The sequence below is a fragment of the Sinocyclocheilus grahami genome, unplaced genomic scaffold (genome assembly GCF_001515645.1).
Source record: "Sinocyclocheilus grahami isolate Dianchi unplaced genomic scaffold, SAMN03320097.WGS_v1.1 scaffold505.1, whole genome shotgun sequence".
NCBI lineage: Eukaryota > Metazoa > Chordata > Actinopteri > Cypriniformes > Cyprinidae > Sinocyclocheilus > Sinocyclocheilus grahami.
In genome coordinates, this window is record NW_015505684.1 from 609,511 (window position 1) to 627,369 (window position 17,859).

At 36.2% G+C, this 17,859-nt stretch overlaps 1 protein-coding gene across 13 annotated transcripts in view; it reads right to left on the reverse strand.

Annotated features, from left to right (window-relative positions):
* Positions 1–177: 177 nt before the first annotated feature.
* LOC107554545 (calcium/calmodulin-dependent protein kinase type II subunit beta) overlaps positions 178–17,859 on the reverse strand; it is a 96,001-nt gene continuing 78,319 nt past the window's right edge. For 5 of the 13 annotated variants that reach the window (XM_016237093.1, XM_016237090.1, XM_016237089.1 and 2 more), the window contains 6 exons: positions 14,590–14,634; positions 11,233–11,281; positions 3,872–3,947; positions 3,539–3,633; positions 3,194–3,428; positions 178–2,037 (listed from right to left, as the gene is read on the reverse strand). In XM_016237093.1, coding sequence (XP_016092579.1) covers positions 3,196–3,428; positions 3,539–3,633; positions 3,872–3,947; positions 11,233–11,281; positions 14,590–14,634 — 498 coding nt within the window. In that variant the 3' untranslated portion in view covers positions 178–2,037; positions 3,194–3,195. Of the gene's footprint in view, positions 2,038–3,193; positions 3,429–3,538; positions 3,634–3,871; positions 3,948–8,062; positions 8,186–9,321; positions 9,442–9,745; positions 9,827–11,232; positions 11,282–14,589; positions 14,635–17,859 lie in introns of all 13 variants that reach the window. The other 8 variants (XM_016237098.1, XM_016237095.1, XM_016237092.1 and 5 more) reach the window with 2 other exon arrangements.

Consider the following 17,859-nt stretch of genomic DNA (forward strand, 5'->3'; position numbering starts at 1 on the left):
GATCGGTCTGCACACGCAAACAAAGCCAAAACCTAGATATTTTAGGCAATATAGAAATCCTGGCCATTGGAAAATGGCACGTATGGTCACCCTAGATTTGTTAACTGATGGACTGGAGTGATGGATTACTTGTGATGTTTTTATCAGCTGTTTGGACTCTCATTCTGACGGCACCCATTCACTGCAGAGCATCCATTGCTGAGCAAGTGATGTGATGCTAAATTTCATCTTCAACTCTGTTCTGATGAATGTATAACTCGTCTACATCTTGGATGGCCTGAGGGTGAGTTACGTTTTCAGCAAAGCTTTATTTTTGGGTTAACTACTCCTTTAAAATCAATAAAGCACACTGAGCAGCCTCAACAAAGGTCATGTGACTTCAGGTAGCAGCCCACATTCAGTAAGAGAGAAATCTTTTGACAAGACATCAAAAACGAACAGTACCAGTTGTCAGGAAGCCCCCTAGTCAATCCACATAAGACTATCTTCCAGTTCTGCAAGACTGAAAGACAACACTTATAAAAACATCCTTACAATCCGCTGGAAATTCTCGCTCTATGCGTTATGGCTTTCAACACTTGAATATAGTGACGATGCTTTCACATTCAGGATATCAGTGCCATTGTATTGTAAAACCACACACACGTACACGCACACACACGCTTAAAAAAAAAAACCACAAAGAACAAAACTACCACATAAATAATATATAAAAAGTTCCTGCGTGTACAGAACAAAAAGAAAAAGAATGATAGCTGTAGGTGCCTGAGTCGAGGTGAATCACAACGTTCCTGTGACGACGGTAGAAACACGTTAAAATTCACAGGTTTCTGATCACCGTGGGATCCAGAATGGCTATTTAAATCTCAAACACACTTGGCCAGCGAACAGCAGTAAATTAGCTGCTCCTTTAAATGAAAGGCCCTTAAAAACAACATGCTGTACTCATTCGAAACATCCTACAAGATCCCTTGAGAAAAAGAAGACAAGCTTAAACAGACATTCCTAGTCTCACAGACCACCAAAACTCACATAAAACCAGATCAGCATTGATTGTCAGTAAGAAGGACACATCAGCTGCTGGTCATCAAGGGCCAATACATGAGATTATGCTCTGATTTAAAGACAAACAGCTCTTTTTGAAGGAAATTCAACTTGGCAACCTGCAGATATATACGAGGCGAATCTCAATGATGTGATGTCAGCTGCCTCCAAGAGATCTGATTGGTGACCTGATAATACAAACACTGATCGCGGTGACAGAAAATCTGCTCGCCACCATATTCGCGAGAAAATTGACTACGAGTTTTGAATCTTAAAACCACGTGTGCGCTGCTGCTTTTTTACTTTTACCAGCGAGCCGTGAACTTTAACATAATATACAGCACTGCCGAAATAGACTTCAGATTACCTGAACACCAAAAAAAAAAAAAAAATCAAAATTTTAATCCATGCTTAAAAAAAAGAGAACAAAATAAGTGTTTTAAAACAAAACATCAGTAATTTGACCATCAAATATACAATCTCAAGAACAACAGCAATACTTAGAATCCTGACGGAAGTAATAATCATATATAATCAATAGTAGTAACAATAACAATAAATACAATAATAATGATGATATTTTTATTAAAACATGATCTACTGTATTTGGGAGTACCTGGGCGCAGGGGGCATAAGGCCAGTGAAGACGAGTGCGAAGGACCGTGGATAAGGCGGCAATCGTGCAGGTTATTAGAACTCTAGACGGGAACCTGGAGTCTATGATCGCCCTCGATGATTAAAATATGTAATCTTGAGTCTTGGCATAAAGACGTTCGGTCGGGAGCGTGCTGGGTGGAGTCAGAGGTGAGGGTGGTTCTGGCAGAGAGATAACTGTCGGTTTGCATGCAGGGGAGGACGGCTGTGTCCAGCGTTGGAAGGCTGGAGGGTTCGGAGCGCTCCGACGCTGGACCTCTGCTGCCGTCCTATCAGTCCTCCCTGTCCTTCACCTCCGTGAAGGGCACTCGCATCTAATGTATCGCTTGCAGGGCCGCTCTGAAATACAAAAACACAGAAACGTTGTTTTTAATCAGCTCTCACTGAATGTTCTAAAAATATATCAAATAAAATATACATATATTTAAAAATATAAAAAACTATTTAAAAATGTTTTTATCAATGTTTATTAATTATTATTATATAGTTAATATGAATTTTTGAATAATTTATTTGAATTACTATAAATGACCTTAAAATTAGGATTTTTTTTGTATAAAATTATAATACTGTTCAAAAGTTTGAGGACGGTAATATTTTTGAAATACTTTATTTTTGAAAGTTTCTTATGCTCTTATAAGCTTTTTTAGTATAACTGAAATAGTATTAGTTTTTACTAATATTTAGAATTAATTTTTATTTTATATTTTCTGTTTTTATTTTAATTTTAAAGTTTTGTAATTGTCTTGTTTTTGTCATTTTTATATATTTTTAATGTCATAATTCTTTTTATTTTTTAAGCTGTCTACATATTTTTATTTCAGTTTTAGTTACTTTAGTACATCAAGTTAAACTAAATGAAAATGAGAAATGTTGCCTTGACAATAAGCAGAGATAAAATGAGTTTATGTTTTTTATATTTTATTTTATTTCAGTTATTGTGTATTTTATTTCAGGTGAAGAAAATATTTTTATGGTGTACGTTTCAGTTAACTATTATATCCCTGCTTATGCTTACCAAGGTTGCATCTGTTTGATGAACATACAGCAAAAACAGTAATATTATGAAATATTATTACAAATTTAAATATGTTTTCTATTTGATTATATTTTAAAATATAATTTATTCCTGTATGGAAAAGCTGAATTGTAACATTATTTAGTAAATGCGTCTTTGCTGAATAAAACAAAACAATAATTTCTCTCGATGAAATCTTAATGATTATAATGCATATTTTATATTTGTTTTTAATTTATGTATTTAACTATGTGCAATCTTGATATAGATTTACACTTTCTGAAGAAAATGTGCATCAGTACTCTCATTCACAGTGCCAGGGTGTTACAGCAAGTCAAAAGAGCCCACCCTCAAGTTTTTCTATATTCTGGTGTCTAGATCTGTTCAGAATCCATTTTGACAACAACCAAAACAATCAAACTCTACTGAGAAACAGATCCAAAAAGCTCCAGTGTGAAAACAAATCCAAAGCGTCACCTTCACTGGAGAGGGGCAGCCGGCGCACCGGAGCAGTGGAAATGAACGTTTTGCCATTTGGAGTCCCGGCGGTGCCACACACGGGTCTCCTCCGACTGGCTGCTGCGTGGCCGGCCCTGCCCATCCACAAACTGAGTGAGGCGGATGTAGGCGATGCAGGCGGCCTCTTCTCCAATCAGGTGCACGTGAGGGTTCAGGATAGTGGTGTGGATGGGCTTGCTGTTCTTAGAAAGCACTGCGGAGAAACACACACACGGAGAAAGATCATGTGCATGGTGCTACTGCCATTTCTTGTGATTTATAAGACACATAAATAATGTAGTCTTTCTGATTGAACACACTTACAGTTCTCAAAGTAGAATCTATGGAAGTCCATTCCCTCAACCAGGTTCCCCAAAGCCTCGGGTTCAAAGGATGTCAATCCAGGGTCACAGATTTTCCTGTTACAACGATCCCATTGTGCATTATTATTCAGGTAGCTGCTATATACATGGATAGTTACTTTCATCTTACTCTTAATAAAACTGTTGCTCCACCATGCGAGCAGAACTGACTGTAGAAGAAGACAGTTTACAGTAATGGCCGCTATAGTGCTCTTATATACAATATAGTATGTGTTGGGCCAAAGTAGTTTGTGTCTGTAAGAAAGCATAGCATAACATTGTGTCTGTAACATACGCATAGGCATCAAATTCCCCATTATTGATGGCTTCTATCAGCTGCTCCGTGATCTTGATGATTTCCTGTTTGCGTGCTATAGAAGAAAACATGGACACAGGTGAATACACACATACAGTTCATGCCAAGTAGTCCCACCTTAGTTTCAGATTTTTTTTTTCACTCAAAATTATGATTATTAAAAAAATATATATACTTTTTACGCAAGATATTGGAATATTTTCATCTTTACATTAAAAGACATGTGAATTAAAGACCCAATAAATACGAGGTGCTTCAAATGGACCAAAAAATAAACAGAATAAAAATGGACAATGTATCACAGCCTTTATTAATCTTAGGTGTAAGTATTTTTTAAATAAATCTTTTATGCTGCATTTATTTGATCAAAAATACAGTACAATTGTAATACTGTGAAATATTATTACAATTTAAAATAACTTTTCTATTTTAATGCATTTTATAATGTAATTTATTCCTGTGATCAAAGCTGAATTTTCAGCATCATTACTCCTGTCTTCAGTGTCACATGATCCTTCAGAAATCATTCTAATATGCTGATTTGCTGCTCAAGAAACATTTCTTAATATTATCAATGCTGAAAACAGTTGTGCTGCTTAATATTTTTGTGCAAGTCGTGATACTTTTTTTTCAGGATTCTTTGATAGACAGAAAGTTCAATGCATCCTTGCTGAATAAAATGATTAATTTCCTTTACAATCAAACTTTTTAGCAGTAGAGCATGTTCCACCCCACCTTCCTGTCTCAACAGGAAATACATCAGCACAGGAAAGAAAATTGTGCATTCATGGGTTCTTTAAAACTATAGACTGACAGAGCCAAAGCTAACTGTTCCTCTTTGTTGTACAGGACATGAACAGACAGATGTCAACCTTAACCAAGAGTTAACGCTCTGAAACACAGGCAGAGGTCAGAAAGGTCACACCCTCCTGACTCCAGACCTGAGAGGCTGAGAGAGGTTTAACACACACCAGCTCTGCTGTGGACCTAGTTTCTCAGTCATGATCTTCAGTCTAGACCTTCATCCATTCCTCCTCAATACTCTGACTAAGCTCTCTCTCCTGATGAAGTTTGTACGCTCACACATGCACAGACTCACAAAAACACTCATCTAATCAACATCTCCACCACTTTCCTCCTTCTCGTCTTCTTCTGTCTTTTCCTTGTTAACCGCATGGAGCTAGTTGAGCTATTCCTGGATCCTTAGATACGGCTTATTCTGGTTTCCTCACCCTCACTCACTCCCTCCCTTCATGACTTCCTGCTCCACTTTAGAGGAGCTTAGTGGCCCCGACACGTCCTTCAGTTTCTCCTTGTCAATCTGACACCGCAGGCCTGATAAAAATTCTCTAACTGTGGCTTCAGATTTGATAAATGCCCCACTTCCTTCAAGCGGATATGCATGGAAGTGCATCACAGTTCTGTCACAAACCAGACTCTGTAAATGTCACTTCAGATGCTTAAATGCTGTGTTTTTATCAGGGAAAACTGCCTCCTGCTACTTCCGAATGTCATATGTTGGTTTCAGGGTTGATGGGAATTCAGCTGCAGACTGTTAAAGGCCTGATATACTCCTGAAGAAGTTATTTTTCATTCCTCGCTTAGCGGTAAAAAGATATTTGATATAACCGAGCAGCAGTATACTGTCTGACACCACACACACTGCTGGGAATGGCGTTTAGATGAATATGAATATGCTGCGCACTCTCCTCTCAATAACAAAACAAACAACAAAAATGACAGTGGAGAGAAAACAGCATTTGATCATAGCGATGTGGATATGTTTGTACCAGATCTGCAATTCAGCAGTCTAGTTACATCACGTTTATTTATATAGCCCTTTATACTAGTGGTCAGCTGATATATCGGCCGATATCTGGAATTTTTAATTATCGGCATGGGTCAAAAAGTGTCCAAAGCGGACTTTTATTTTAATAGTGCACAGGACTTTTATTTTGACAGCACTGAGAATGTCAGCATCTGAGCCAAAGTCACTTTAAGGCACGCCTCTCGGGCATGCAAGTGCAGCTCCCATCTTTTTGAATGGGGAAATATCAAATTCTCCAAAACTGCTTGCCAAGCTTGCGATTCATTTTTATATTTGAAATCACCAATGAAATCTGACAACAACAATCTCATAAATGTTATTTATTTTGCTCAAATAGCATTAAAAAAAAGCTTAACTCTCAGGCTAGACCAGCCAGTGCGCATGCGCAGTCCTGAGTGCACGTCTCAGAATGCTGACTGTTTCTATAGCAACCGGGACTTCTAACAGCAGCTGCAGTGCCACGCTGACTTTACCGATTAGGGATTGGCTCTTTTGCTCAGAAGGCGGGGCTTCGTTCAATAGAGCGGCCATATTAAGGGTTGTATTTTTCCCCATTCAAAACTATACGAGTGACACGTCTTGGGTCTTTGAGCGCACGGAACTCCCATTCTCCATCTTTAATATACTGTCTCCATTTAACAGTTGTAATAATTAATTAGTAGACAGAAGTAGACAGAATGAAATGTTTATGCGGTTTAAGGTTAAAAAAACACATTATTTTCCACATACTGTACATTATTGTTTCTCCTCTATGCCCCGCCTTTCTGAAACGCGTCGATTTTTACAAAGCTCATCGGTCTGAAAAGCGAGGTTTCCTCTGAGGCCTGAGCGATAAAACGATATCGATATTTATCGACGGTACACCTTCTTTGATATCGATAGAAAAAATGTTCGATATAGCGCACGATATAGTCTTCCCCATTTTTTTATTACGAGTACGACTGCTGCACTCGCGTCTCACTCAAGAGATGTAGCCATGCAAAGTTAAAACAGTTTAAACTTTTAAAAAACACGTTGTGAATTTGTGGAGGTTTATTCCTTTTCACTGCGTCTCTTATGTTTTTAAATGCAATCTGCGTGATGGGCGATTCGGCTATTTGTATTAAGCAATGCATAAATACATGATGCTGTTTTGTTCATAATTGTTTATGCAATATACGAAATTATATATGATTTTTATGAGTTAATATAGACGTAATGCACGTTTTTATAGAGTTACTTGCTAAATGCGCTGCATTATTTTGCTCATTGCGCCCTTCTGTGGCCTCGGGAGACAATTAGACCTATACAATAAAGACCTATTTAAAACATTAGAAATTAGATATTTGCTTAATTTTTATTGTGTCTGATTGTTAAAACAAAAAATATTTGTTGTTTGTCTCAAATTGTGTTAATTATAAATAAAGTGGTTAAATTTTTTTCTATTGCGTTTTGTTTTAAAAAATGTTATAAAAAATGTCAATAATTATCAATACCGAACGATATGAAACATTATATCGTTGATAACTTTTTTAGCTATATCGCCCAGCCCTAGCTGCACACATCTGAATATTTGGGTTGAAGTGTTCTGGAACAGTGTTGTAAATACAACTTAACCACTGATTTCTTGTCGTGTCCTCTTTTGGAAGACCAAACAAAGTAGTTTCGCTTTCGCAACGAAACACAGCATCTCCACGATATGGCAGCGGTGGTGGCAGCAACAATAAAGTTAAGCCTTCTTTCTTTGCGTGAACATTTGGGCGGCGTTATGCAAATCTTCCCACATCGTGATGGGTTTAAACGAGGGGTTTTAGGGGGGCGTGGACGAGTCTTAACTTTTATAAAGAATATCTCTTTGGGTTTGAGACTTTAGTCTTTGCAACTTTAGGGATCTTATCTATTCATGAACAGCTTGTAACACTCCAAAGAGAAAGGAAAACTTGAAATCGCATCAAATGACCCCTTTAAACATGAAAAAACAGTGTCAGTGTCACTTTAGATTAGCATTGCAGAATTACAATTTCTACTATGAAGCAGCTCAACAGAGTGTTCAAGTTTTTAACTGCATATGACCTCAATGGACTTGACTTAAAAGAAATGAACCAGAGAAGATTTCCACGTCAAAGGCGGCAGAGCCACAAAGCCACACTAACATATTACATAATAGCCATGGACCAGTGGTAGTTGGAAACTGTTTACCAGCCAGAGCAAGATGTTTTGAACTTCCAGACAACTCCATACAAACTTTACTTGAAATGATGCCACACCAGTTTGTTTTTCAATTTCGTTTGAAGTATATCAGGGCCTTTAAAGTGCAACGTGGACTTGACCTTATGCTATAAGCACACACACTATATACTCACTCTGTGCAGACACAGAGGGGGTCGGGGGGGAGGAGGTTTGGGGAGGGGGGACTGAGGTTCGTGAGGAAGGTGACTCGGTCTGATGTTGCGGGACAGGTGCATGGCCCACACAGCTCACCAGATCTGTGAACCGGGATGAGTGGGTTGGGAAAGGGAGGAATGCATTAACACACCATGAGAGACAGAGAGATGGACAACATGTGAAGAGATGAAAAGGCAGTAACATCAGACAAATAACAAGATGCATGGGGCAGTGGTTTCTGACTGAACAGGATATGCATCAATAACAAGGGTCAACGGTCAACACTTGGGCCAACAGACGGACACGAACAGGGTCCAACATTAAAAGTGCATGTTTTCCCTGTTAAACACCTAAGGAAATTAGTAATACTGTACACCATGTACATTCACATTATAATTTTAACAGTGGACTAGAAAAAGTTTTAATACATGTGAGGACATGGAGGGGGTTGACTCATGGGGTCTGACATATTAATATCATACAGTATGACTACCTGAATACTATTCACTTTATCTTAATAAATCTTTATAATTCACTTTATCTTAACAACTAATTTAATAACCCTGTTACTAGAAACTGACAGCTTAAAAATGACTTTTTTATTAAATTACTTTATTTAGTACTTTAATCGATTGAATATTATTTTATTATAATTATTATATTTACCATTTAATACAACTTATTAAATAAATAATTAGAATAATTATCAAGCTAAATGATTTAACAAGTTACTAAATTTAAATGCTAGATTCATTAAATCATTAAAATGAATAACTAATTATTACAACGTGATTACTTTAATAAACCATATTTTAATAATCATTAAAATATATGAATAATTTATTATTATTAAATTAAGTTACATTAATACTTTAAAGTACAAAAATGATTCTAAAAATATATATTATTTAATTATTACAAACAATTACAAACGAATGATTTTTTTAGCACATTATTTTCATAATTAAATTACTTTGTTAAATACTTAATTGAATTATAAAGATTATTAATAATTATTAAAAATAAATCGAATCAATAAAAATGGATAACTATTATTACTATTATTATTAATTATTAAATAACTATTTAAGTTAACTAATACTTATTAATTCATTATTAAAAAAGGAATTACTTGAATGACAAAAACAATAAAACGACATAATGCTCTAGCCAAAAACATTCATGGACCCTGTGCATGAGCGTCTGTACTTAGGTCTGCAGGGGGCGCTATACTCACTCTGCATGATGGGGGTCTGTGGAGGGGATTGTGTGGAGTGGGCAGCTGCTTTGCTATCAGGCACAGCCGAGGGTCCCGAGCCCCTACGGGCGCAGCCCAGGATGTCGGTCAGCTTGGTGGCTGTTTACACATGAAGGTAATGATGACCGATGGAAGGTGGGAGCAAGATGGCAGAGACTCATCCAAACTCAAGTGCATGCCATTCCACTTGCTGTTTCAGGGGGGCAGCGCACACAACAACAGCAGGGAGTTGATCAGCAAGAGAAAGTGGGTTGTTTTTAGATTAGCTTGTTAGCTCTTTTTATATAATTCGCCTCAAGAAGAGCAAAACTCATACGAAGCTGGTTATTTTTCAGGGATTTGCTTTAGTTAGATGCCGTGCAATCCAGCCAGGCCAAACCAAACGAGTGCAGACCAGACTTACAGAAGATGGCGGGGGCGGAGCCCGGAGGTGATTGGCTGACTTCAGCGGGGGCTTTTACTGAACCGCTATCTAGGCTTTTCCCTATTGAGCGGGAAAGGAAGAGGTGGGAAGAGATTGGAAAGATGAGACTGAGAAAGGAGGACGTGCAAAGATGGAACACGGCACACCATTTAACCTACAATTGAGGCTGAGCCATTTACATGGAAGGGTGGCAAATCGTCCCGCCTACTTCTGAACACGACATTTCCACACAACGAACCTATATTTACCCGTGTGAATAAAACACACATACGCAAAGCCTTAGCCCACATCTCTCACATTTTCAGTGTTCTCACAGATAAAAATACACCGAAGGTGTCCTGAAATGCACGTCCCAGGAGAGCAGAATTAAGTCAACACTTCTTAAGAAACGTACAAACTCAGAGGAAGTCAAAAGGCCACAACAATGTCACAACAATAGCAGACGCAAATTACATTTCGGAAAAATTAAAAGCTTCAGATTTTTCATATTCAAGGCTTCAAAAACTGATTTGTCAAAGTTCAAAGACGAGGCAATGTGTGCAAACCTGTGACTGCAGCAAATAGCTTTAACTTTAAAGTTACATGTAAAAACAAATTTAATTTTAATTACATAAATACATAATTGAAAATAATACAAATATTTATTTAATAAATAAAATAAATAATAAAGTAATTTATTTTAAATTAGTGAGTTTTTTTTCTAAATATTACTATTATTTTTCAAAAAGCAATAAGCCATGTGAGGCTTTGCAATACAGTGATTTTATCATGATTAATGGGGTTCAGGTATAACGAAGCAGAGCAACTTCCATTATGCGATATACACTACTGTTCAAAAGTTTGGTGTTGGTAAGATTTTTAATGTTGTTCTCTTTTGCGCTTATATTTTGAAATATTATTACCATTTAAAATAGCAGTTTTCCAGTTGAATATATTTTAAAATGTAATTTATTCCTGTGATCAAAGCTGAATTTTCAGCATCATTGCTCCAGTCTTCAGTGTCACATTATCCTTCAGAAATCATTCTAATATGCTGATTTGCTGCTTAAGTAACATTTCTTATTATTATCAATGCTGAAAACATAATATTTCTGAAATCTTACTTTTGTGGAAACTGATACATTTTCTTTAAGATGAATAAAAAGTTCAAAATAACTAATCCTTTGTAATCTTATTAATTATTTTTCAATCAATTCTGATCAATTTAATGCATCCTTGCTGAATAAAAGCACTAATTTCTTTTAAAAACACCTTACGGACCTCAAACATTTGAACAATACTGTATTTCTGAGTGAAACAGGAGGTTGAAGAAGAAAAAAATGCATATGACTTGATTGTATCCATCAGGAACTTACTGGATTGTGAAAAGTGTCTTTTTAGAGCTTGGTGATGTTTTCAGAAATGCAAAGTCCTTGGTAAAAATCACATTGTTTCAATGAAATACAACAAAAACAGATGCCTCTCACCTTTGACGTCTTCATCCTCAATGGTGGTGTTGCTGCTGTCTGAAGATTCCTGCAGGACAGACAAAAGCAATCAGTGTCCGACCTCACACCAACAAAACATTTACTCAACAAACATCAACTAACTCCAATAAAGCACAACCAGCACTACCACTGAGACGAATGGAATAATCACTACCGCAAATACATATAACACTTGTAGTGCCAACAGCAGTGTAGACAGTCGAGAAGGTTTAATCTCAAGCTCAGCCACCTGGTGAGGCTGTAACACAGGCATTCAATGAAACCCAGCTCCTGTGTTGTGCATCTCCACGTCTCTTTCCCAGATGGCAGCATTGAGAACGCAGCTCTGCATAAGCATGTAACCACCCACACACACACAAACGCATTTAATAGCTGCATTTAGCTTCTGACGTATTACAAATGCAAATGACTGAGCCCCCGTCTGCTCGTATTTCTCTCGATGGGTTCCTGTGGGCGAGTTATCGACCCACCGCAGGCACCTTGAGAGTCTGAGCCGCAGGCAAATGGACTGTCAGACTTCAGCCAGCTGTGGCCATGCATATGGGACGGGAGGCCAGAGAGGGAGAGGAGCTTTATAGATAGAGGATAGGAAACTTTTTTGGTAACAATGGGAATGTCTGATTGGATGAGTCTGGGCTATGGGTTAACAGCCATGTTATTTTAGTATCAGTAGATACTATTAAAGTTTTTCTTAATATTTTGAATCAGCTTCTATTTTTCTATTTTCTGTTTTTATTTTAATTTCCGTGAAATTTTAGTAATTGTCATTTTTGTAGGCTTTTTTTAAAGGGGTCACATGATGTTATTTTAACATTATTTTGTGTATTTGTTGTAATGAAATGTGTTTATGCAGTTTAAGGTTCAAAACGCATTATTTTCCACATACTGTACATTATTGTTTCTCCTCTATGCCCCGCCTTTCTGAAACGCGTCGATTTTTACAAAGCTCACTGGTCTGAAAAGCGAGTTGTGCTCTGATTGGCCAGCTATCCTGTGCGTTGTGATTGGCCGAATACCTCAAGCGTGTGATGGAAATGTTACGCCCCTTACCTTACTGTGATGCCATGTCCTGGCAGGAGCGACGAGACAAAAACATTAAAACCCATTACAAACGAGGCATTTGTTGCATCCAGAGGGGACATAATTACGGATTATAATGACTTATACTGTCTTTTTACGTGTTGCGTTGCATCGCGTCACAAACATAAAACCATGTCTGCATTTGTGATCGGAGAAATGACAAACAACAAGCGCTACTCTACACTGCTCAAAACTCGCGTTTGAATCATCAGTGGCAAATTCTTTAAATATGAAAACGCACTTACAGGAGTCAGCATTATTTGTCAGAACACCGGCATTGTAGGCTACTCTCCCAGGAAACAGTCCTCGTCCTCCGTAAAATGTGTTGCACACATCTGGATATTTGGGTTGAACTGTTCTGGAACAGTGTTGTAAACACAACTTGACCACTGATTTCTAGTCGTGTCCTCTTTTGGAAGGCCAAACAAAGCATTTTCGCTTTCACAACGAAACACACAGCGTCTTCACGACATGGCGGCGGCGGCAACAATACCACAGCGAGAATAAAAGTTACACCTTCATTCTTTGCGTGAACATTTGCGCGGTGATATGCAAATCTTCCCACATAGTGAGGTAGACATGTGGGGGTGTGTTTAAACGAGGCATTTTAGGAGGGCGTGGACAAGTCTTAACTTTTATAAAGAATATCTCTTTGGGTTTGAGACTTTAGTCTTTGCAACTTTAGGGATCTTATCTATTCAGCTTGTAACACTCCAAAGAGAAAGGAAAACTTATATATATTAAATTATTAAATATATATGTCTAAATAGTTTTTATTGATTTTTATTTCAGTTTTACTACATTAAGTTAAAACAAATTAAAATGACAAATGCTGTCTTGATAACTACCTGAAATATAGTTTTTTAATATTTTATTTTATGTAATGTTCATTTCATTTCAAGTAACAAAAATGTTTCTTAGTGTTTTAGTTTTATTTTAGTTTCATTTTTAGTTTTAGTTAACTATAATAACCCTAATAAAAATGGTTAAATATAATCATTTTATTTAGCAATGACAATAGCAAAATAATATTTTTTAAATATTATAATCATACCCTTGAAGCCAAAATGTAATAATAATTAAAAAAAAATATATATATAACTATTTGATGAAATTAAAATAGCTTTCCTTTTTGGCAGACTTCATGATCAAATCAATTGCCATTTTATACATTTACATTTATGCATTTGGCTGATGATTTAGGGTACACATTTTTTACCATTTTATTTTTCTCAGACAAGCTATGGTTAGTTTTAAACACAATTTAATGAAAATGATCCAAAAAGATGGTATTTTTTTTATCATGTTATGTCATAATTCAAGAAAGCAGCAGATAAAATGCAGTGCAATGTCAAAAGTCATTACAAACCACATTAGAACAATATCCAATCAATTTTTACCACTTTATGAGCATTTCACAACACACCAGTTTACATTTCTGTTCAAAAGATTGGGGTCAGGAAGTTTTTTTTTTTTTTTTAAGAAATAAATACTTTTATTCAGCAAGGATGCATTAAATGATCAAAAGAGACAGTATTATAATGTTACAAAATATTTATATTTCAAATAAATGCTTTTAAAATTTTGCACAAAAATGTTAAGCATTGCAACTGTTTTTAACATAATATTAATATTAAGCAAATCAGCATATTAGAAGGATTTCTGAAGGATCATGTGACACTGAAGACTGGAGTAATGATGCTGAAAATTCAGCTTTGGATCAAAGGAATAAATTGCAATATATTCAAATAGAAAACAGTTGTTTTAAATCGTAATAATATTTCATACATTTTTACAATTAAATGAGCATAAGAGACTTCTTTCAAAGACAAAACAAAAACAAATTTTACCAACCCCAAACTTTTGAAAAGTAATGTGATTTTTTTTATCATTGTCTAAACTGTTTAATTAAAAAAATATGTCATATTACTGAAGTAAAATTTTCCCCATGTTGAAGTTCAACTAATTTCTGCTTAAAACCATGCGTGTATTTGACTAACAATAGTCAAAAGAACATTCTATGTCATTGTTTTACCTGAAACAATTAACACTGAACACCGTACTAAACACCACACTCTTAACCGAACACTTTCCCATCCTAATGTGACTGCACGCTCACTCACAAATCCAAAACAACACCCTCGCTCGCACCACAGAATAAAGAGACTGGCAGCAGATGACAGAAGCAGAGAGAGGAGGAGAGGAAGGTGGAGAAAGAAAGAGAAGAGGATGGGGAGGGTCGTGCGGAAGATGTACCTTGATCCCATCCACTGGGTTATGGATAACAGTGGTCTGAGGCTCCTAAAGAGAAAGAGAGAGAAGAGGAAGAAGAGGAGACAGCGAGAAGGAGAGGGGAAAAAAGAGGAGCAAAATGAGATGGAGGTGAGAGATGGCAAGAATAAAACAAGTGTTAGCAAAAAAAGACGAGAGATGGAGAGAGAGCAGTCTCAGTTAGAACGAGGGAGAGAGAGAGGAAGAGGAAGTGGATGGAGGTTATTAGTCGAAGGTCAAAGCCCAACATCTGAAGCCAGTCCAGAGATGTGAACGCATCTAATCCCAGCTAAAACACCACAAATGTACAACTTTAAGAACTTTTGACTACTAAGTGCTTTAATTTAAAAACAAAATGCATAGAAATCACAAAGATATTGTTTCAAGGTCAAATAAGCTTGAAGGACTGTGAAATGTGCTTAACAAAATGAGATGATCTCTTTCAGAATATCAACATAGTTCTTATTAACGATGTGTTAACACAACAATGATGCTTTTTAAAGGTGCAGTAGGAGATCTTGGAAAATGCTAACTTTAGCCTGATAGCACTGAAAGCGAACGTCCCACCCTCCCTGCAATCGCCGTCCAAAGCCACGCCCCCTGAACGCATTTACGCTCACAGACCAGAATACCAGAGACAACATTACTTGCATCAGCATTACACATTACATTACATCAGTGGTTCCCAATTCCAGCCCATGTTCCGAAGTGAAGTAAATTCAACGGATTTCCTCCGTTCAGGGAGTAGGGAACAATGAACACTGTGTAGGGATCATATCGATCGGAACACAGTTCATGCACGTAGCTCACTTCTAACGAGCTGGCGTGAGACTGGATTAACCGCTGGGCTACATCATGTGTCATTCACTGGTGAGAAATCATTAAAAGTACTACAATACCAGGAAGGAAGATCAGGTTGTTGATGTTTGTCTGCCATTCTCACTCTGTCTGCACAGCGTGCGTGAACGCGCTGATGACGTATCCTGTCTGCGCGAACTCGGTGCGCAGAGGTATGCTAATACATATGTTGACAGGCAGGTAGGCTACAATACCAGGAAGGAAGATCTGGTTGTTGATGTTTGTCTGCCATTCTCACTCTGTCTGCACAGCTTGCGTGAACGCGCTGATGACGTATCCTGTCTGCGCGAACTCGGTGCGCAGAGGTATGCTAATACATATGTTGACAGGCAGGTAGGAAAGCCAATTAAAATGCTTGGACCGAGCGTTTTGATTGGACGAACATTTCTTGATCCTACGTCTTCCACAGAATATATAAATACAGACAAATATATTTAGACCACTTAACTTAATGATTGCTATCGGGATGTGAAGAGACTTTCAACCAGCATAACAAAAAATGTTTCTGAAAACAATCACCTATTGCACCTTCAAGCTTTTCAAGAGAAGTTTTGCTCATTAATCAATATTAGATGTTGAAGCCAAAGCATCTATAATTGTCCAAAAATGTAACTGGACACTCAAGACACACTTAAAAATATGTCTGAATATCATTGCATTAGAGCAGGGTTCCCAAATTGTGAGTTGATGAAAAGCTAATCAATTAAATAACAAAAACGTCAAATTAAAACAATTCTAAAAATAAAAACAAAATAAATTACATGCTAAAAAAAGATTATAATATAATATAATATAATAATTTGTTAACCTGCATATTATATAAAAAAAAATTTAAGTTATTGAAATATTAACTTTAAATCTCAGGGCAGATATCAAGTAAATATTTTAGATCAGCTGGAAAATAATAAAAGTAAAGTAAAGTAAAAAATAAAATAAAACAAAAAATAATTAAAAAACAGCACAAGCACACTGTAAGCAAAATGTTTTACAAAAAACAACAACAACAACAGTTACTTTTTAAATTATGATGTTTTCAGATGCCATTTTCTTTTTATATTTTGCAGACATTTTAAAATGTGACTCGAGTTGCCAAATGCTTTTTGGGTCACTGTATCTGTCAAAAAACAATGCAATTGTGAGGCTCTGAATAGTAAAAAAAAAAAAAATTTAATAAGATGTGTTTTATTTGATGATATTGTACTGATTACATTACACTGGATTTATTAAAATAACAGAAATAATGAAACAATGTCAATACATCAGACTTTACAGCATTAGGTTTTATAAAAAAAAGCAAAAATGCACAGAGACGTACACACAAACACATATATTTAATGAAACATTATAACGGTCATAATGAGAGTAAAAAATTATTGAAACACAAAGAGCCAACATCTTAGTTTGGTTTAGGGCTGTCCAAAAAAATTTAGAATTTAGAATATTCGTCGAATTTAAAATAAAAATCCACATTCGAATGCAAAAACATTGCATTCGAATTTTAGGTGTGTGTCAGGCAGCCTTATCAGTGGAGTACGAAATTTTCTAGAGGGTCATCTATCACCGTTGCACTCGCGTCTCGCACAAAAGAGCGGCATGTTTAGAAAGCCATGTAAAATGAATGCGAGTTCAACTTTTAAAAAACATGTCTCGAGACTTTACGGCGTTACTTTCCCCATCCCACTGCATCTCAAGTTTTTAAATGAAGAAAGTACTCTTTGTGATTGGTTTTCGGTCCTTTGTATTAAACTATACATACATGCATGATGCTGTTTTGTTTCTAATTGTTTAAGCAACTTTATTAATTATATAAGGTTTATAAACATTATTTTAAACATTATGCACTTTTTTCAAAGATAGTCGTGTTATTTTATTATGCTTTGAAGAAACGTGCATTAGTAATATTTTGCTCAATGCGCCCTCTTGTGGCCTCAGGAGAGAAGCCAAAAGCTTTTTCAGGGTTTCTGCAGACTTGAACAAGTTAAATTTAAGACTTTTTAAGACCTTTTTATTACCACCTTATATGAAATTTAAGACCTAAATCTGTAATGGAAATACACATTTTATTACATACATATATGTAATATTTAATGTTTATAAATTAAAAAGAAAACAAAATATCAATGCTGTAATAAATGGTATTTATTACTACAATATACAGTGAACTTTTCATGTCAGCAGACAATATCCCATACAAAATATCCCTGCAAAATAACTGCATCACTGAGTTTTTTGGTGGAGTAAACAATTTATTCTGAAGCAATATTTTCATCAGTGTTCTATCAGTTTTTACATACTTAAATCTGCATATTTACCTTTACAAAGGCCTATGTTTAACCTTTTTAGATGTATGCATCATCTTACCTGTCAAATTATTACAATTTATCAATAAATTCAATA